Genomic DNA, 22,972 nt, shown 5'->3' on the forward strand with positions numbered 1-22,972 from the left:
ATGGGTACTAGGGATCCACTTAAGGAGGAAAAAATCTTTGGGAAAATAACACCACTGGTACAGAAGGTGTACAAACCTGTGAGCATGTGGGTTGGCAGAAACCAAGACCACAAAGGATGAGTGATAAAATTCTAACCATGAGACAAGGAGAAGATTTAAGCTGGGCCCACACAGAAGCCAGGAAGATGTTGAGAAACCTGCTGCAAGTGGCACATGCTGATGGTAGTGGTGAAAAAAAAATTAATGAAATTTTATCAGTACACTCTAGTCATTTGCTTTATGGTATCTAATGTAACCCTTCCCCATAATCCTTAAAACAAGCAATAAAAGTTCTTTATTTGTAGTTCCTTTGGAGGGAGAGTCAAGGAGAAGTCCCATATTTGTGTTCACTCCAGGATGGAGAACAAAAATTTCCACTTCCACTTAATAGGACCAGAGATAACAGGGGACATTTAAAAAGAGCTTTGGACTTCTAAAGACCATGAACTGGGTACTGGAATCAATATTATCTAAATGTTAAAGAACCAGAAAACTCCAGCTAACAACAAGTTAAACCTATTATCTTTATTTACCTTAACTTTTAATATCCTATGTGTTGTCCTCCCTACTGAGAGCAATTTTATATCTTTTGCAAACAAAGACATTGTCCTTTGAATGTGTTCCTTAGGTGACCATTTGCTCAGAAGGGGCTAACGGGAGTAGTTTTATTTTTAGCATGTTGTTCCCAAATTAAGACCTTTTACTGTTAGGTAATGGTTATAAGAAAGGAAGTTAATCAGCTTTGTGTCCTCATCCAGACTTAAAGGGAAGGTACTTGAAGCTCAGGTTTATGGCTTTTTCATCTTACTATATTCAACACTTAGCCCATTGTCTAGTTAATAATAAGACCTCAAATCCTTGATGAAAGGCAAGAAACAAGGAAGAAAGGAGAGAAGGATGAAGAAAAGACACTGGGAAAAATTGAAACATAAGACTGTAAGGACATTCTAAGAAAATTATGGAGACCAAAAGTATAGAGCAATTTGGGAGTATCTTCTGGCTTTACTGATGGGGTGAACTTGTCTGTTCCACCTTCTCAATCTTTAGGAAGACTTTAATATTTGGTAGTGTCAGTCACCTCCAAAAACATATAGTCCAATGTGGCTTTTAGGGCTCAGCTGTAGAGAGATCTCTGCCTGGATGTGCAAGGTATGCTGGGCAGAGAGGAGCTTACTCCAGCACAGGGCTCCTTGGGCTCCTGACTGTAGAATCCTAAAGCTAAAGAGAGTGTTAATAATAACAGGAGTGTAAAAAGAATGGGTAGGTGATATGGGAAGGTATGGAAAAGCAAAGTGAAGGATAGGTGAAAAAATATATCAGAGCTGCAGGGAAATGAAAAGAATTTTACTGAAGTATAACATATAGAAAGGTGTACCTATCATGAGTATACAGTTGGACAAATTTTTACCAACTGAACACACCACATAATCAGAATCCTAATCAAGAAACAAGAGTTTCCTTCTTGTCCTCTTCCAGTTATTACCCTCCCAAAACATGACTTCTGCTATTAGAGATTAGCTTTTCCTGTTTCTATGCTTCAAATAAATTGCACCACAAAATATGTAGTCTTTTTAAAGACTGGCTTCTTTCACTCAATATCATACTTGTGAGATTTATCCATGCTTCTGTCTAGAGTTGTAAATCATTGATTTGCATTGCCATATAATATTTGATTGTGTGGGAATTTTGATAGAATCCAGTTTGGGGTTATTATGGATATTATTGCTCAGCACATTACAAAAAATGCCTTTTGTGAAAACACGTACGCATTTCTATTGGGCATACACCTGTGAGTGGGTTTGCTGAGTCACAGTATATGCTTATCTCTAGTTTTAACAGATCTTGCCAAAGAGCTTTCCCATGTTGGAAAAAATCAATTAATATTCCCATCAGCAACTGACTGAAATTTCCTGTTGCTTCGTAGTCTCCTCAATATACAGTAGCTGCTATCTTTTCATTTTAGTTATTCTGGCAGCTATGTAGTAGTATCTCATTGTAGTTTTTGCTTTTTTCTGGTGACTAATGAATTTAAGCAGTTTCTTAGGTTTCTTAGCCACAGGGATACCCTTGTCTGTTCAAGTGCCTGTTCAAGTCTTTTGCTGATTTTTCTATTGGGTTGTCTGCCTTTTTCTCACTGATTCATAGAAGTTTGTTATATAGTCTAGGTATGAGTCATTTGCGATGCATATATAATATGTAATATATTTGAAATCTATCTTCTCCCACTGTTTTGGTTGTTTATGTAAATTTTTAATTTAAACTAGACTGGTACTTTTTAATGCCTGAAATTAATACTGTCTCTATTGTTAAAGACAATAAAAAGAGAATCTCTCATTAAGAGACAGAAGAGGAAGATATAACGGAATAGTTCAGAGGACAGTAGCGGGAAAGAAAACTACTTCCTGTTTGTATTACCATCATGGTCAACTGGCATACGTACATGTCTTCATTAAGCTCCTCAGCAAAACCATCATCCTCTTTTCACAGACAACAGAACCAAAAGTTGAGGGACTCAGGAGTGTACCTACAAATATATGCCATGTATAGGTAACTTCTCCAAATCAGGCAGCCTAGTAAATTCTTTGCCAGATTTTGAAGCCGAGTCATATGTCACCAAAGCCCACCTCTGCTAACCATGCTGTTAAACTGCCCTGCCTGGCTCTAGGTGTGACTGTAAAAAAAATGAATGACACCTTGACTCACTCCATTGGAAAGTTGTGAATGCTTAGGCCCATTTATGACTTTTCTGTGCAAGTATGGAAAAGCATTATTTCCCCAACTAGATTTCCAGAGAGACAGCTGTCCAGTGATCTTCACGTGACCTTCTAAGCAACTGGGGTTTTGATAAATGTTTCCTGGATAAACAGACAAATAAGGAATACATGAATGTCGGCATGCAAAGGGAAAAGCTGAATTTTAATGTCAGCTTTCTGCTCAAGACACCACAAGTGATGAAATAGGCTTCTCTGTCCTCAGGTGTTGTGAAAATAATTCAGGTTTCAGATGTCCAAGAAGACTACATCAGGTGAATTATTTTAAGCCGTCACTTTGGAAACGAACCTCTGTGCTGACAAAAGCTGGCAAATGAAACAGCTGCAGCAATAAAATGCACCGTGGGTAAGGGCATGTGTGGTGCCAGTGAAACAGAGCAGGAAATTTTAAGAGCTGGGAGGAAATACAGCAGGAACCTAGCTATCTTCAGTTCTCTTGACTTCAGCAAATGAAGGACAGGAAAACACTAGCAAAATAGGCCTTGCAAGGAAGAATTGCTCCTAATTTATCTAATCTCAACAAATGTATATTTTGTTATATAAGCTCTAGAGCTTTTCTTTAGAACAATTATACAATCAGTACCCCAGTGCATCAAAAACTAATGAAACTGCACACAACACTGTTATGTTGACAAGTGCAGGAGTCCTGGCCTATCTAGAGAAATGGCGGTCATCACAGGCCAAGCAAGCTGCAAGTGAAACAGCCATTTGGATAATTATGGAGGCTGTGCAAAAAATTGGAAAAATCCCTGGGATGAAACACAGGACACTCTGGTTTCATGTCCATTTTGATCACTTATTTGCTCTAACACCTAGAAAAAGTCATTAATTTACTATATATCCCAGCTTTTCTAGCCATAAAATGAAGACGGTAATAGCTTCCCTTTGTAATCACACAAGTCAAGTAAATTATCAAACACTAATAACAGCCTATATAGGTCATATGTCTATAATCCCTCAACAATATCCCAAAATGTAAAAAGCTGGGAAAACTTAGTTTTTTCATAAGTCTTTTGGCAGGAAAACTTCATCTGACATGAGTAGATTTAGTGATAAAACCTGACCTGAACTAATTTTAAGCATTTTATTTATTTAGTCCCATTTGATGAACATTCACAACTTTCACCACAGAAATGCTAGTGGGATTAAGAGTGCTTCCCAAGATACTTTTAGGACCATTATAAAGTATATGGAAAATATGGTTTTCACTTTCTAAAAATCAAAAATAATCTGAATTTTAAAGTTTATATGATCAATGGGACTACTGGCTTGCATTAAAATAAATACCATAATAAATAAAATATAACCAAATACTTAGATTTTTTTTATCATGGTTCAGACTGCTTAAACTTCAACTTAAATTTTCTCTGCATAAGCATAAGCCTATATTTTATTCTTAAACAGGTCACCAGCAGGGTCATTTTTTCCATGAAGAACAATAGACAGTATCCAGGACTTATGACCTTTCTAAGATTCTATAAAAATATGAGAATTGGAAAATCAAAGCTATTAGCTTTGAAATATGAAAATAAAACTATAAAACAAATCTACAAAATGTAGACCACAAAAATCTATAAAGCTTAAAATCAGCTACTTCATCAGTAGCTAAATTTAGTACTCATAAAATAACATTGTATTTGAAAACAATTTGTAGATCCAATTTTTCTCACTTTGCAAGAATGGTCATGTATACACAATAATTGTCAAGAAATGATAGCCCCTCATAAATTGCATTTGTTCTTGTAGTCAAATGATTTCAAAAGCAAAGTAATGAAAATTACTTCAATGTTTTAGAAGTATGTTTAGTGTGAGATGTAAATGCGATTTAATGTTTTATGTAAATTAGATCTTATAATAGTCATAATGTTCAGCTTAGCTATGGAGAGAAGTGTCAACTCCGACAATACAAGACAATCTAAAAAGAATAATCAATATTGGGGTGGAGAGCTTTTCTCTAGGTACCTTGAACATCAACTAAGATTCCTTTACAGCTTAGAGTTTTCTGATTCCTTTTTCAGTTACATAGATAAACATCACTGATCAAACATTCACTAGTCTGGAGAAACACTGTAAAGTGGTCAGACCTAATATGACCATCATATTATGTGTACTGTTACTTTGACCTGTCAAAAGAATTTATCTTCGTTGGGGCTAATAAATTGATTCCAATGCAACCTCAAATGGTGGCAAATGAATGCTGGTCTACATCTCATATTGTCTGCACTGAAGCATTAGTTCTACGGGCATGAGCAATGGTTCAGACCACAACCCTTATGCACTGAAGTATGATTCCATTGCCAAGTTCTGGGAATGACTTAGCTATCATCATGGCGTACTTTACATAGAAAACTAAAATTCTAGGGGTTTTGTGAACTGCTTTATATTTAATACTGTTATATCCTTTAACATTCTCAATATCCTGTGAGTTAGCTACATTTTCCCCATTTTACAGATAAGAAAGTGAGCAATGAGAGATTCAGTGGTGTTCCCAAGATCAAGCTAGTGATATAGCTGGGATATGAATCTAGAGTGCCTCCAGAGTCAACTTCTTAACCATTATTGTGGTGACAATTCCCAGCTTCTCCCATTCAAAATAACAAGCCCATCACTCTCATCATTTTTTTTCCCTCCCAGTGTGAAAGACTGTTTCTCTTTTTTTTTTTTTTTTTCTTTTTAGCTGAGACATCCTGCCACCTGTTGGCAGCTCAGCAGCAGCTCAGCTTGGGCCAGGAATCAAACCGGCGACCCTGTTGCTCAGAGCTCGCACTCTTGCACAAGCTCTTAACCAACTGAGCCACTCGACTGGCCCAAGACTTTTTATATTAACATACATACACACACACACACACACACACACACATACACACACACACACACGCACAAGTGCACATCTTATAAAAGATATCTTTACCTTACAAAATTCTATCCCACTATGAAACTAAAGGCTTTTCTGATTAATCATATCATTCTGAGATCAAATCTCATATCTTATTTCCCAAATTCCAAGAAGATATACTTGGAGACTCTGCAGCCATAAGAAAGGTAAACAGTTCTATCAGGTTCCACTAGGAAGGCAGCGATCGTGACACAGGAGACACTACAGCCCAGCACAGCAGCAAACCCAATGAAGCCATTGTTGCTTCTTAGGGAGCAATCAGCTACTGGAGAAAAAAGGCATCAAGTCTTCCTCCACTGAACCACAAGTTGCTAAAAACTGTCTGGCCCTTACTGTCTTTATTTTCTAGCTTTCCCCCTGCCTGATGTTAGCAGTGGGGGGCTTCTGGACCTCAGATGTCCCCACCTAGTTTGCTAATGGGCATTTACACTGTTGAATGGATTTGTAGTGAAGTAAGACTCTCGGTTTCCCCAACTTATTCCATTTTCCACAGTCTCAAAAAACATCAAGATGTCTCTCCATTTGTTCCACTGAAGGTCCTCTTAGGTCTTAAGTACACAGATTGTCTTAAGGAAATCACTGACCACTCATGTAGCCATGCTTCCCCTAAAGCAGAAATGAAGTCATCACACTCTGGGTAAGAGCAGATCATGGCTACCATCAAAGTGTCAACTTTAGACAGATACAGCAATCTCTCCTTGTTCAACTCATGACTTCTTCCCACAGCAAAACATTTATTCATAAATTATTTACTATCGAGTGGCCTCTAATAGTCAGTGATGCTCCAATAAATAGTACTATTCACTGCTCATCCAGTAACAGATGCTTTAGAATCTCCATTTGTGGTGAAATAAACAAAAATAATATAGAAAAGATATGAGAGCCTCAATATTGCCAAGCCTCCTTTTTCAGTTCAATATTTCTGGTGCATTTCAGCAAATTTATAGAAATCCCACTATTTACTGTAACACAAAAGAATGAAGAAGAAATCTGAGCTTACTCCTTAAACAAAGTAATCAAATATGTGCCTGCTAAGATAGTATAGCTCCATCAGTGACTTCTCTTTTCCATCAGCAGCTATTTTCAAAGAACTCAAAGGAGGTTTAGTTCAAGTGGGTTTTTTTCAACTGGATAAATACAATGTGTATATGGAAGTGAGTGAAAACCTGTCTTAACAGAGGTTAAGCCCCACACATCATATTATGTTAAGCAAAATTGAATGCCATCAAAACTACACTTCAAAATTCCTTAGCAAGGCATCCTGTTGGACATCAATACATGTTTCTCAATATGGTCAACACCTCTTTTCCTCCATAGATGACACAGATCTCTGGTACTTTAGGCATCCAATAATTGATAGTTTACATTTATAAGTCATTTTATGCAAAAATTGTGTATCTTTGAACAGTAAGTGTGTGCACAGAACAGCAAGATGGTCACTTCATAAGGGGCTTATAGGAACAGACATTTTGGGTGACAGGAGATACATCGACTCATCTCACCAGGGTTTATGCTTATTGAAGAGAGAGTCAAGAAATCACTACTTAAATTGTTTTCTTCCACCTCCCTGTCTAACTTATTTCTCCTAGCTTTTTTTCTGATAGCATTCACTGGGATAGTTTGTTTTACAGTTGAAACAAATCTTGAAATTACCTTAAGGAAATGGTCGTCATGCAATAATCTCAGTTCCAGTTTGTTTGTTTTTTAAAGTAGCATAAGGCCTTCAAGTTCCATACACATTGTTGCAAATAGCAGGATTTCCTTCTTTTTTATGGCTGAATATTATTTCATTGTGTGTGCATAGATCTACATATACAGAAGGTGCCAAAAAATGTATACACATTTTAAAAAAGGAAAAAACTGTATTAAAATGTAATAATATATACTGATAACAAAAGATTACTACAAGTCACATTTGACTTCTGCAATTACAAGAGGTGCTCAAAGTGATTATCATCAGCATCCAGACACTTCTGATCATGGCGAACTACTGCTTCAGCAATGTGGACCCAAGTGCCCACTTGTATACATTTTGTTGGCACCCCTGGCATATATCTACGTATCTATCTGTCTTCTCTATCTATTTGTCTGTCCATGGACACTTAGGCTGCAGCAAACATGAGAGTGCAGATATCTTTTCAAGATAATGATTTTGTTTTCTTTGGATAAATACTCAGAAGTAGAACTGCTAGATCATATGATAGCTCTATTTTTAATTTTTTAAGGAACCTCCAAACTGTTTATCATATTGGCTGCATCGATTTACATTTCTACCAATGGTGCACAAAGGGCTCCCTTTTTTTAGTTCCATCTCTTACAGCAGATAACAGCTGTTTACATAAAATCTTCAGTAATACTAGAGGTCACCAAAAAGAGGAAAGTTAACTCAATAGAATAAAAATAATTGGCAGTGGAGAAAACAACAGGTATGATTGTGCTTGCTTCTCTCTGTGCATACAGCCAAAAAAAGTCTGTATGTCCCAATTAACTCCAAATGTTCACGGGAAATTAGCTCAGGCTTAAGGCACAATGCAACGTGTGGGCCAGAGAAGCAAGTTTAAGAGTAGATGGTAAAACTAAGCTAGATCAAGAAGTTAGCCCAGGAGATCCACACAGCTCAAGCTCAGGTATGTTTTTGTAATTATAGTACTTAGGAAGATGAGATGTAGGCAGGGAGAAGGTACATTTGAGGCAGTGCACATGTCAGAGAGCAGTTCCAGGTGAATGATGAAAATGTGAATAGCAGCAAAAGTGCATTTTGTTTCCTGGTCATCTTTTCATAATCACTAAACTCCATTCCTTGGAATCCTGGGCTAAGGTAAGAACTCTGCAAGCGTTAGCTAGACCATGAGGGCTAAAAGTCAGAACAGCAAAAGGGTATGATCATTCATTTTGAAAGCAAGCAAATTTGTGTTGGAATTCTGGCTCTGCCACTCACTATTAATAATAAGTACTCTTTAAATGGGAACAATAGCCTGCTAGGGCACTGTTCAGACCCATAGAGTTGGACGGAGGAATAAGTTAACTATGCAGACCACAGCAGAGGGTTTATTACAGGAATGTGGTTTTGAAATTGGTCAACCCAGGGAACTAGGTGGAGAGTGGAGAGCGGCAAGGGGATTGGTAGACCCAGGGCCAAGTCCATGAATATACTACCTTTAGTTACACAGGGCCCTATGTACACAAGGGCCCCACACAGGGTTTAATGCTTTGCTGTCACTATTTAAAATTCTCAATAATTTTTTTTGCATTTTGCACTTGACCCCAGAAATTACGTAGTTGGTCCTAGCTAGGCCATTATAGATGCCGAAGACATTTCAAACACTAACAATATTGCAAGCACCCTCGGATGTTGGGATAAGACGTCACTGATCATGATTGGTTTAGACTTATCTGGGGCCCATAAGACAAGACTCAGAATCCAGATCTGGGGGATGTAAGAAAGCAAAAACTGGACAAACTAGACAGAGGGAAAAGCATACCTGTTTAATAATGAGGATGACCATATAATTTGTTGTCCAAATCGAGATGTTTTTGAGAATGAAAGGGAGTGCTGTTCATAATTACTCCAAGACAATAGGTGTAAATCGTGACTCTCTTCCAGCCGAACAAGGAGAAATGGTCACCCCCACAAATTAGCCATTCTAACAAAGTACCCTGAAGTTATTCCTACAGAGAAAAATTGAAAATACAGAAGATATTATCATGATCACAAAGCACATGTGTTTGTAGAAAATTTGAATCTGTTTTTAGAGGTGGGGGAAAAGGATACTTATTATCTTATCATTGAAAGGCTGATCAAAACAGAATGAAATTTTATGTAGCCACCACTTCTATTTGAAAAACCGCCCCTATGTGGATAATTGTTGCAGCTGGATAAAACTCCCTCCTTCTCCCTCTCCCTAACCCCTTCAAATAGTTATATGCAGTACATCACACTATTCTTTCTACTTTTATACATGTTTGGAAATTTCATAATAATCATTTTTAAAAGTTAAAAGAAAAAAACTTAAATGTTTTCATTGATATTACATGGATTGAATAAAATCTTTTTTTAATTTTCTATTATTTAAATAACTACTTGCTATAAGGTTACTATGAAAAATAAAGGGAAAACAACTTGATTTGAGGATGACTTGAGTGTCAAGCATTCTCAAATTACCAAAGTAAATAAACAGTGCTGTTGCAAGAGTTCCTCTTTCAAGCGGCTTAGGGATATAAACATAATTGGAGAATCAGAAGTTCTATTTACACAGAAGTCAGAATATTTTTGTTTAGATTTCAGGTTGATTTTGAATCGCCTGGGGTAGCGATGATGGAGCTTATGGAACATTGAAGCCTCCTGTATTCGTCACAAGAAGTTGGGCTCTACTACAGAAACAAATGAATCCCAAATGTCAGTGGCTTAAGAACAACAAAGGCTTGTTTCTCACTTGTGCTACTGCCCATCATGGATTTGATAACGAGTTCTGCTCCCCTCACTCGCCCAGGGATACAGGCAGATGGAGACTCTATCATCTTGTAATTGTACCATCTGGAACCGTTGTTTCCTCTATCCTTGTGTCAGGAAATAGAAACTGGAGAATTATACATGGCTTTTCTATTGCCTCAGAACGTAAGTGACATGGCCACTTCCACTAACATCTCATTGGTGAAAGCTGTCATACAGAGTCATCTGACTACAGAAGGAAAGAGCAATCTAGAGAGCAAAGAGGATATTTGGTGACTACTACTGTCTCCAGTACATCCCAACCACTCCTCTGGACAACACTGCAAAAAAAATATTGCTCATGATTTCTGGGGTTTTGAATTCTAGAATATGAGCTGAACTCTGAAAGGGAATTAAAACGGCATTGATGTATCTGAAAGTATTTGTTCAAGAAATTGAACAAATGAAGAGAAGATTGCAAGGTGAAATTCCTGCCTAACGTTTTCAATCACCAAACAGTACTCATTTTTATATGAGGCATGGCTAACATAAATGAATAGTAACAATTCATTCAAATCAGCATGGCTGATGTTTTAACTGCCAACACTTTCCTAGCCATTGCTAAGGATAATAGTAATGTTTATTTTAATATATGTGATTGTTTTGGTTACCTATTTCTGCATAACAAATTACCAGCTGGGCCCAGTTGAGTGGTTTACCTTGGAGTCTTTCAGGCACTTGCAGTCAGAAGGTGGCTAGAATGACAATCATCTAAAGGTGTCTTTCTCATACGTCCAACATTTATGCCGAGATGGCAACAGCTGAGGGCTGGCTGGGCATCTGTCTTTCTACACAGCCTCTTCACAGGACGAGCTTGGACTTCCAAACAGCGTGGTATTCTTGTAATCATTGGGCTTCTACATGACAGATACCTTCTACTGCAGTAAGCACCCTAAGAGTACAAAGCCAAAACTGCCAAGCTTCTTAACACCTAGGTTTGGAAGTCCCTCAGTGTCACTTCACAGTATTACACTGATCAAAAGTGAGCCAGAGGGCCAACTGAGCTCCAAAGGGAGGGAAGGTATGAGTATTAGGAGCATGGTTCCTTGGGGCATCATCTTTAGAGACAAGCTATCATTAATCAGACATTTCATTTAATCAGACCCTAATTTAATACACTCTAAATAATTCATTGTCAAATGCAAGCCCATATTTGTAAGGATTTATATTATGTCAAGTTTGCTTTTCCACAGTTTTTTCCTTATCCTTAAAAAAAACTGTAAATGGGACATGACAGTTTGCAAATGCATAGAAATTGGTATTGCAGATCTTCCCTGATCTCTGGATTTATAATGCTAGCATGTCAACTGGATGTCAGCTCTAATTAAGAGCATTGCCACTTTGCTATTCTGGTCAGGTTCTCAAATATATGAGTGCAAGGATCAGGATGAATGCAAGGATTGGGGAAGATGGTATATACCTTCCATTTTACATACACAATCATATAAATTGTGTGTGTGTGTGCATGTGTGTGCGTGTGTGTGTGTGTGTGTGTGTGTGTGTGTGTGTGTGTGTAATATGTAGAATAGATGGTCTGGTATTACTTCTTAGACCAAGGAGTTCCCTACTTAACAAAAACAATTCACTAAATATCAACATAAGATTACACAAGTTTATCTCATAACCAATATTGAATAACACAAAAACAAGGCCATTCCATAATTATATCCAAGCAGAAAGAAAAATGAGACCACTGTCCAAATCATAAACATGACCAAACATTCCCCTCATCCAGGTAATATGGGTGACTGCTGCTTCTTTGTCACATATATCTATAGCTTTGCTCCATTTCTCCCACCTTCTGGATAGAATTATTAAGATATCCAACCATAAAATTAACGCCACTTCCTAACAGCATTCAATCCAGAACAAACCCTACTTCCTCAGCTCTCAACAAAACCAACTAATGCAAGCCTAAATCCCGTAATAAGCCCCTCCCAACAACAATACTTCCTTACTAAGATGTCTCTCATTCTCCATGGTATGCTATCTCCTTCATAGCAGCAAGCAACAAGCACTAACTCCAAGTTTGGCTAAACACATGTGTGTCACTGGTGATCTTTGGCTGATGAGAAATACACACACACACACACACACACACACACACACACACACATATATATATATATATGTAGTTATTTGTCTATATTTATTTAAATTTCAAAGTTCAGCAAATGCATACGCAGATAAAGGGGACCAATTTTTTTTTTTCAGATTGCCAAACCAGAATAAACTGAACTCCTCACATTCATCTCCATGGACCCCAGAGCACCAAGCCATCATATACATGGTCACGACATTGGTGTCTTATCATTAAAATCTCATGGCAACCAACTGAATCCCAAATGCATAACATATATAACATAAAGGTATAACATCAAGTTGACCAATGATTCAGAACATGGACCCTCCTCACCTCTGGCAGCCTCTACTCCTACTGCAATGCTCTTTATTAGAACTAACACCAGAAACGAGATCAAATACATTCTATTTCAATCAGTTCATAATTATCAGCTTTGATGTGGGGCCTCAGTTAAGGAGAAGATGGAAACTAATGATCACAAGGAAATTTTGAAAAATGAATATGGATTTGAGGGCGTCCCTTTCCCCTTCTATTTCTGTTGTTATTTTATACAATTCATTCATTCGACAAATACTTCATGAGTCCCTACTACACGCTGTGTACATGGATTTTCATATAAAGGTTGAAAAAATTACATACGGCTTATCATCTAGGAAAAATATTCACTATATTTGGATTTACTGTCTTTTATCAGTGGACTGCACCACATTCTTTCTCTTATTACATAAACACAATAAAACAATAAAATAGTTTTTCCTCCTTCATCTAGCACCGATCCTTCCAGATAACCAAAACTTCTGCTATCAGTCTTGAATTCTGTCAGTTCTATCTGCTGCTGGAAAATAATGACACTGGAATATTTGGTTGCATTCTTTTGAGTAAATTGTCACTCCTTTACATATTATATCTTTTTCTTTTTCTTCTTTTTTTCCAACTCACTGGTTTTCCTTTTTAATGAGATAGATTTTTAAGGTTCCTACTTACCAAGGACTACTCTAAACACAAAATTTACCAAAGGACTAAAGAGACATCAATCAATTGATTGATCATTATTAACCAAAACTACATTGAGGGTTTTTAAGACACAATGCTTGGGCTGGTGCCAATTATGCAAAGGAAAAACTTTGCATTTCTAAACCATAGGAAGATAGCTATTTAATATTTATAAGAAATGTTCTGAATATGAGAGAGAAGATATAATGGGACGTATGAAACTTTTCTAGAGAAAAGTACAGAATATACATAAAAAACATATCACACTTTCAGTTTAGCACTTTGTACTTTGAATTTCAAGACAGCAGTCAGCCAGTCACCACTCTCATGTTTGTTTCATTTAATCAAAGTCCAATTCATAATGACTTTTATTTGATAGATATTTAGAAGTATATAAAATTTTACATGCATTTCTGACAAACTGCAAATCAATGGGAAAAGATACTTCTTCCTTACAAATATTTTCAAATTATTCCAAATAAAACACCAAATTGTTGCATTATAAATAAATAGTGTATCTTTAAATAAAACTTATTAATAAATACATTAAGGTCTATGTTTTGAAAGATGTCTGTTTGCAAATATACTGATCTATACTTGAGTGGATATAAGCATTGTTTCAACAAAGAAAGTTACCTGTGCAAAAATAATTTCAGAATAGAAATAGTATCTAAAGACCAAAAAGTTATGTTCTCATCAGCTCAAAACAGAACTATTTCTGAAAATGGTTTTCAGTGGCCTTAAAGTACTCTAAAAACTTTACAGACATAGTACTGCCCACTGGCTCAAAGACGAGGGTGCTGGAATCTGACAGAACCAACCCTGTAACATTGGACAAGTTAATTAAATGCTCAGGTTGTCAAGTCCCTCATCTGTAAAACACCACATCCTTATCACAGAGATACTGAGGGGATTAAATGAGACAGTTCATGTAAAGGAATTAGCAGACGCCGTATAGTAAACATTCAATAAATGTTAGGTATGATGATAATGATCGTGAAGGAATGGGGATGACATTAATTCTCGAATGAGCAGGTATCTGCCTGTGTCCTGATTTACTCATTAATGTATCTATGTGTGTCTATCTGAGATTCACAAATAGCGCTCTGAAAACGAATAGGAAAAGACCGGCTTTTCTTAGTGAATATAAATCCATGACTCAAATTTTTTTTTTCAATGTCCTGCTGATGCCCCAAATCAGAAAAAGACGCAAAGCTGGAAAGAAGAATTGAGTTGTAGTACTTGCAACCTCAGGCTGAGAATTTGTGTAGGTACTTTCAAAGACTGAAGCCAATAAGCCTATTATACTGCAAACATAAAAGACAAAGGTTTTTTGTAATAAACACAAATTTAAAAGGGAAGGATTAAAGCATGAGTAACAAAAGGAGAGGAATAATTATTCTGTGTGGGGTAGGGGTATAAAAGGATTACCACCCACCAGGCCAGCTCAAGAGAATAAATCTCAGTTTTCAGCAGCTGCAAGGCTGGTGATCCTGTAAATATTCACATAATATTTCTAAAATTAGAAGCCACTGTTATAGAAACAAAAGAATGAAGTGTGCATGCCATGATAGGTGTATCAGTCAGAAGACAGAAACACGTTGGAAAAGCAGAGTCCAAACCTTGCAGTCCAAGAGAAGATATTTAATTATAGGACACTAGTTATAAGGGTTTGGGGAGAGCCAAAAAACAGATAGGGAAGGGTGAATGACATTGCTACCTCCCCTCAAGCTGGGAGGGCATGGAGAATTTACCTACAGACCAGAAACCAGGTCTCCCTCACTGAATCTGGTTCCACACCGAGGCTCAGACCATGGAGATGTACCACCCAAAGCAACAGAGAGAAAGGAATACATCATGGTATTTCCCTTCCTATCTCTTTCTAGTCGGCCATCAATGCCTCCCTTTGGGAGTAAGTATTTAGGAGCCAGCAAGAGAGCCTGGGAAAGCAGATGTCAAGGGATGGTTATAGAGATCTGAAAGCGAAGGAGCAAATGACCAGCACAATAGACAAAAACGTTATAGAATACAGTCATGTGCCACACAACGGCATTCTGGTCAGCAATAAATTGCGTATATGACGATGGGCCCAAACAATTATAATAGAGCTGAAAATCCCTATTGATGTCATAGCCAGTGTGATGTTGTAGCCAGTGTGACATGGTAGCTGCTTTAATGTCATAGCGCAACACATTACTCATTACTGCTGTAAACAAAACCACCGCACTGCCAATTGTATAAAAGCATAGCACATACAATTATAGTAGTAGGCGGTACCATCTAGGTCTGTGTAAGTACATTCTATGATGTTCACCCAATGATGAAATCACCTAACGACAAAAAAGGTACCACTCCTTTCACTTAGAGTTAAAGGGAATCCTCAGGACACAAGAGATGTCACCAATATTAGTTTTAATCAGAGAACTATTTAGAAAGGCCATCGAGTTATACCCCCCTCTCCCCAATCAAAATGGCACTGCTAAGATTGATAATCTCTCAATATAACCACATTTCTTTCAACAAGTAAGAGCATAAAAATGAAACCCATTTTTGGTAATTCTTCTGCTCTTGGATTTTGTATACCTGGAAGAATTAAAACACACACACACACACACACACACACATTGGGAAATATGCCTAGGATATTAAAAACTATACAAATACCATCTAATAATTTCCAGAGTTCATAAAGTGAGGTAATTGTAATATCAGGAAATAAAAGGACATATATTCTCAGGATTAAGGACTGCCCCAAATACTATACATACTGTCTTCACTTTTCTCGATTCATTGCAGCATGTGTCAAGTTTGCAGGACCAGCACAGAGTCACAGAGTGATGACATTAGATGATTTCACTGGGAGGGTCCCAAAAGGACCATATTGACTGGTAAGGCTGAATGAGGTCCTACGCCAGGTAATTTGTATAATCTTGGACAATATAATCTCTGATCTCATTTTCCTTAGACTCTGAAGATTGACTTAGAACATCCCTCCATCTTCAGGGTGAATGCAAAAATGTGAGTAGTGACTGGCTTAACTCGGTCTCTGGAAAGTGTGAGAACAGCAATCAGAAATACTGATACCTAACCCAGTGCGCGTTTTCAGGTTGTACCTGTTATGTAGAAAGTAAAGGAAACCTGGATATTTAGCAATCTTCCTTGACTGGGGCCACTGCCACTCTTTCTGTGCCACCTCTTTTCTCAGCTTACAGTCACAAAGCAATGTATCTTTCCAAAGTCACCAGAAACACAGCATCCACACAAAGCTGATGCCAATGGCACCACAGGAATCACCCTCAACTTTTTTTTCACCAATTCAATATAAAAATAGGTACTGTGATTAAATACTGCATAATGGAAGAATTTAATGTTCTCTTAATAAGCATCTTTAATATTGTTTTATTGCTAAATATCAATTCATAATTTCAAAGAAAAGATAAAAAGGAGAATACAAAAAGAGTTTTCACGTTATGCTGATGTTGGGATCAATTATCACCAATGCTAAATTTCTACAGAAAGTCAATATAGCATGAGAGAGAAATTGTGAAAATAAACTATTTATAATGTGCTTCTCTTATAATCATTATAGCCTGCCTATGTAAACTGAAAAATCTAAGAAAAAGTTCTAACCGATAACACAAAAGACAATTGGGAGTGTATTTCTTTCTGGTCTCATAATAGCAGGTATTTTAAATGCAAGTCCTACTCAGCTTTTCAAGTCCAAAGTGAGTTAGTGTTCTCGCCATGTGCTGCTTCTGAAAGAAGCCCATGTGGTCACAGTGTGTCACCTGTAAAAACTGTTCACCAACAGAAAAGATCCTATTATGTTTACACGCAGAGGCATAGCAGCACTCAGCTGGCTTAATTGCCCCAAAAGAGGTTAAATAATGTTCTGTATTGTTTGACCTGAATAGAGATTGTTAATCACCTTGAGAAAAAAAAAAAAACCTAGGCAAAAAAAAAGTGCTTCTTTGTAACATTCATACATTTTTCTGATATATTGGCATATACACTCTTAGAGACACGGTGTGCCATGCACATACATGCATGCACATATACACATACATGTGAGAGCATACGTGATTTCCTAGAATAAAAGGGACAGAAGGAATAACTTTAGGTTGAAGGAAAAACTCACTCCCAACAATTTCTAGATTGCTTTCATTAGCTATCCACCAAGGAAGGCTGTGAATACGGAACTTTGGCATTTTCTGGTCATTGTCCCTGTCATACAGCCCTGACCCAAAACTTGAGGCAGAAAAAAGCAAGCAACGAACAACTGCACAGCCCTTTGTCAAGGGAGCCACCTTCGCGGTGAGAACAGAGAAGAGCCCAATACCCTCCACATTTGCCCAGTGACTGAATAGTTCTAAGTTGAAACATATTTCAAGAAAAACAAGTCATTTCAAGGTCCTTCAAAAGAGCATCTTACCTGATGCGGCTGCGGGCTGGACCATCGGCTGTAGGAAGGTGCACCTGAAGACCTGCTGGCTGCAGTTCTCTGGAAAAGGGAAGGGAAAAATAAGACTTCATGCTGTCACACCAACGGAATGCACTTTCTATTTCTCACAACAAATGATTCAGTAGTCAGTGTCCATGGTTCCAAACATTAACCCATCTTAGACTCTGTGTGAACTTAATCTTTGTTTCATTTCTTTTAAAACATCGTCTCTCTTCATGTATAAAAACGTGGACACTAGAGTCAAACGTCTGGATCCAAGACTGAGTTTGTATTAGTTTTTAGACCTGGTGCAAGTCACCCAAGTGCTCTTCGTCACAACTTTCTCTTTTGTGAGACTGGAATAATAATGTTTAGTGTCACGGGATACCTGCGAGGATCCAATATAATAATAGGAGGGAGGTACTTCATACAGTAAAGTGCTATACACATATAAGGCATTAATTCAGCAAGGAGAAAATAAGGCAATTATAAATTTCCGCTTGAAACAAAAATGGCATACAAATTTCCAAGTTAATATGTGAGGTCATCTGAGAGTCGGTTGTTGTTGTTACATAAAACACCCTTCATCTTAGGAAAGACCTGACCACACCTTTGCTACCAGCTCCCTGAGCTTTGAAAATGCCACAAACTCACTAGAGAGTAGCTCATCCCAAACCATTCTTAACACCATTTTTCTTTGCTTGCTTCTATCAAAGAGGCTAAGAAAACTACATACTTTCTCAGCATTCCTTCCCTCTAGTTCTGGCCAATGAGACATGAGTATAATTACTTGGAGGGGTGGGAGGAGTTCTGAGAAATCCTTTGCTTTTCTGGTAAACAGGAAAAGATAAGGCTTGTATCTTCCCCATCACCCTTCTTTCTCTCGAAATATAAATACGCTACAAGTGGGAGCTGCAGCAACCACTTTGTCACCACGAGGAAAAAGCCAAGAGAAGAGCAGAGATGTTAACCCTAATCTTGTTAGGCACAGCTTTAGGCTGCTGCTTTTGCCTCTTCTCCTTGCGTAACTGACTAGAATCACATTTTCTGTTACTTGCAGAGTGTAATGATATACTCTGCTAGCTCATTCAAACTAAGAGTTAAATTACAAGCTTTCATCTACTAGCTCATTCAAATTGAGGGTCAAATGACAAGATTTCAATTTCTCCAATACGTGTGGATGCTTCCGGCAAGCAGAACATAATGACAGAGGCATGAAGATGTGAAAAGTGATTGGTATGTTTGGGAAATGATCAATAGGCCAACAGAGTATTGCCAGCTCTGGCATTCACTGTCACTGGATTCCATCTGCCTTTCAGGATCCCTGTGTAATTCTGTGCTGGCTTTTGCCGATTCTGACAGCTTTCCTGAATCTCCGCCACAGGGAGATTGGTGTGTGGCTAAATGCTATATTCTGCCTGCTCAGTTCAACCCCCTTCTAGCATCGGCCCATCTGAGGAGGCAGCGCTGGGATCAGTTCGCAGGCCCTCCCTGTCTTGCCTGCCCTGCTGAGGTTAATGGGCTTGAGCCCTACAGCAAAGTGTGAGAAGGGCATTGCAGTTTTCAACTTGGATAAAGGGAGAGCTCTCAAGAAAGTAGCTAGAAGCTCAGCTAAAAGCTTAATCACATTTCCTCTGTGAGGAGCAATAGGAATGAACTTCAGATGTAACCGGCTTTACCAGTGCATGACCACATACCTTCTCTGATGTCATCTTCCTAATTGTGAAATAAGGTTAAATTAGATGGTCCCCACGCTCTCTTCTTATCCAGCCCCAGATCAATTCAATTACATGTTACCCCACATTTAAAGTATATTAATGATTACTGATTACAGTGGCAACACTGAATATCCATGGAAAGATTGCATTCCTTTCCATATTATGTGTTTAAAATACCAAAGACGCTTCTCCTTAAACCTCGGTTAAGTAGAAAATGTTCGTAATCCAGGATAGCCCCTTGCCTGAATATTTTAACAAGTTCCAGATTCCCTACATTTTCGAAAGGAGCTATTAGCTGGTTTTCTGCACCAATAATTTGGCCTTCAGCAGAGTCCCCTCAAGTTTCTTTATATTATAACATTCTGGACGTCACCATCAGACTTTTTTTTTTTTAAGATTTTATTGGGGAATTGGGGGAGGGAAGAGTGTTGGGGAATCAGGGAAGGGGAACAGACAAGCTGCTGTCCCCCTGCTCTTCAGTCTAGCTGTGGAGGCCGTCGCCCCACTGGCCCATGTTGGCACCACAATCACCACGCTTTTCCTGGAAGAGGCAGGTGGGTCACCGGCCATTGGACAGCTGCTCACGGTGGCCCTCTGCAGCCCATGCCATGGCCTGCAACTCACGGCAGCCCAGCTCCAGGTCGAGCTGTAGCTCACCATCCTAGCTGCAGAGGGCAGTGTCACTGGCCCATGTGGGATCCGAACTGATAGCCCTGCTGCTCAGAGCTTGTGCTCCCAAGCCAAACCTTAACCAGCGAGCCACTCGGCTGGTCTCAGACTCATTTTTAAGATATCATGTTTTGAGGACAAATCTCATCATTGTTTCAAACCCCAATATAGGTTTCTAAAATAACAATAAATTTTATATCTATTATCAGAAAATAATACTTTGTGCTTTTTTAATTGACATATAATTGATACATATGATTGTGTGAGTTTAAGGTGTACAACGTGTTGACTTAACACATTTATGTATTACAATATGATGACCACCATCGTGCTAGCTAACACCTCTGTCACATCACATGATTATCATTTCTCTTTTTGTAGTGAGAACAATTAAGAGCTGGTCCTTAACAATGTTGAAGTTTATAATACAGTATTGTTGACTATAATCTCTAAGCTGTGCATTAGATCTCCAGGACTTATTTATCTGCTAGCTGCCAGTTTATACCCTTACACATCTTCCCAATTCCTGCACCCCACAGCCCCTGACAAGTACAAATCTACTCTGTTTTCACAAGTTCAGCTTTTTTACATTCTGCATATGTGACATCATACAATCTTTCACCATCTGACTTAACTCAGCACACTTGGGTTGTTTCCATATCTTCGCAATTGTAAATAATGCTGCATTAAACATGGAGTACTGGTAGCGCTTCAATACTCTTTTTTCATTTTCTTTGGATATATATCCAGAAGTGGAATTACTGGATCATATGGGAGTTCTACTTTTTCATTTTTTTGAGGAACCGCCATACTGTTTTCCATAGTGGCTGCACCAATTCCCACCAACAGTGCTTGAGGGTACCCTTTCCTCCACATCCTCACCAACACTTGCTATCTCTTGTCTTTTTGAAATCTTTGGGGTTTTTTTAATCAAAACAAAATCATGGTAACCAAATTCAAGATATGAGCACTGACATTCCAAAAACATTCTAAAGAACAGTGGGATGTGTAAACTGCAGGATATGACCTGTTACTAAGAAACCTTGAAGCAGGACGGGCAGAAGATGGGCACTTGTGAATCTGAATGCAACGATAACCCCATATGAAATGCACATCTATCTTCTCTTGATAAGTGTCACAATATTTTCATGCCCACACTTAATTTTTTCCTAAAGGTCAAACTGTGTGTCAGCACTAACATAAGTATAACTGACTTTAGAATACTAATTGCAGGCTATTGTGATTCACATACTTCATGTACTTTATAGTGCTAAGGATAAATGAGAAAGGCCAGAGAAACAACAAAACAACTGATCAACATTAATTACAAATTTTAAAGACATGACAATGTTCAGAATTGTACCATAGCCTCTAATAGATGTGACCATATTCAAAAAAATCAGTCTCATAGCACAAAACACAAAATCTGGCTAGGTTTCCTTGAATGTGTTTTTTAATAAACTAGCCAGAGTGTGTGGTTTGGATTTCAGCCTAGACAAAAACAAACTCACCTGACAAACCAGTTAAGTATTTTATTATTCATATCCACATTCTCCTCCTACTAGTGCCCTTAGCCACCAGTGGTTAGTCAAAGGGCCTTACTCAGATCAGAATAATGAGGCATGTTGGTTCAAAACGCCAATTCTCTGACCCTAGGAATTTACAAATCTCTGGAAGTGGGATCCAGCATTTTTATTTTTTAAGATATTGATTGATATTAAAACTTGAAGCAAAGAAAATTCCCCGAATAATCCTAGCACACCCTTTCTACTGCTCCATGCATCCATTGGAAGGGCAGTGATGATGAAAAGTAGAGGCATGAAGACCTAAAGATAATATTGAGAGCAGTTTACTCTAAACAGATAAAATGAACTCTCAAATTCCAGAGAAATATTTCTTGAAATTGTGGAAAGACGCTTGGGGGGAAAGAATCTGATTTGTAACCCACTGATATAGATTGAACCTTGAATCACCACAGACCAATTACATGGTTGGGTATGAGTTTCAGTTTAGATATCCAACCCCTGCCCTTGGAAAACCTTCCTGAATACCCAAGAATGGCCTTCTGCCCTTCTGCTAGATTTCCAGCACATCCATATGTACCCCTTATCAAACCTCTTACCACACTGTCTTGTAATTGCCTTCTAAAAGCAGCTTCCTTTTGTAGACTGTACATTCCACAATGCTATGGGGGGAAGAGGGGAGTAAGTTGGGGCTGAGTATTTACTTATGTAACCAGGCATGCCTATGCATGGAATATAGTAAGCGCTCAGTAAACATCAAATTAATTACTAGTTTCAGTAAACCTTATCCTATTCAATTGTGGCAAATATGAATATGAACCTGTTTCAATAAGAGACAATGGCAATGGAAGTTACATTCTTGAGAGCAAACACAATAAAAATTGGTAGGATTTCAGTGTCCTGAAGGCTACTGTAATTTCTTAGAAAGCATAGCACTATTGGCCCAGACTTCAAGATATTGGGATGCAGAGTTCCTTGATATGGCTTCATACAAAATAAAGTAACTAGAGCAAGAAACAAGGAAGTGGCAGACACCACTGTGAAGTTGAGAGCACTGGTTAACGGATAAATATTAGACCACATGAAACATCAGGAATACTGTGAGGTAACTTTGAGAGAATTCGGTCATCTACAAAAGGAGAGAGAAGCTAGAAGACAAAACAATGTTGAGACTAAAATATTTACCCTTCTTTACATCTTCTCTCTCTCCCTTTCCCAAGCGGTGAGGCTTGTGAAAATCCAGATTACTTATATCGTAAAGAAAGGAGTTCAGGGGCCGGCCGAGTGGCGCGATGGTTAAGAACTGGCTTGGGATGCCAGAGGGCCCCGGTTCGGATCCCACATATGAGG

The 22,972-nt window shown here is 38.1% G+C and overlaps 1 protein-coding gene across 11 annotated transcripts in view; it reads right to left on the reverse strand.

Moving 5' to 3' along the window:
• The window catches only part of RBMS3 (RNA binding motif single stranded interacting protein 3), a 1,293,188-nt gene that overhangs the window by 1,008,230 nt on the left and 261,986 nt on the right, over positions 1 to 22,972 (reverse strand). For all 11 annotated transcript variants that reach the window (XM_019660623.1, XM_019660627.1, XM_019660622.1 and 8 more), the window contains exon 3: positions 17,704 to 17,772. In XM_019660623.1, coding sequence (XP_019516168.1) covers positions 17,704 to 17,772 — 69 coding nt within the window. The remainder of the gene's footprint in view (positions 1 to 17,703; positions 17,773 to 22,972) is intronic.

The sequence above is a fragment of the Hipposideros armiger genome, unplaced genomic scaffold, assembly GCF_001890085.2.
Source record: "Hipposideros armiger isolate ML-2016 unplaced genomic scaffold, ASM189008v1 scaffold_322, whole genome shotgun sequence".
NCBI lineage: Eukaryota > Metazoa > Chordata > Mammalia > Chiroptera > Hipposideridae > Hipposideros > Hipposideros armiger.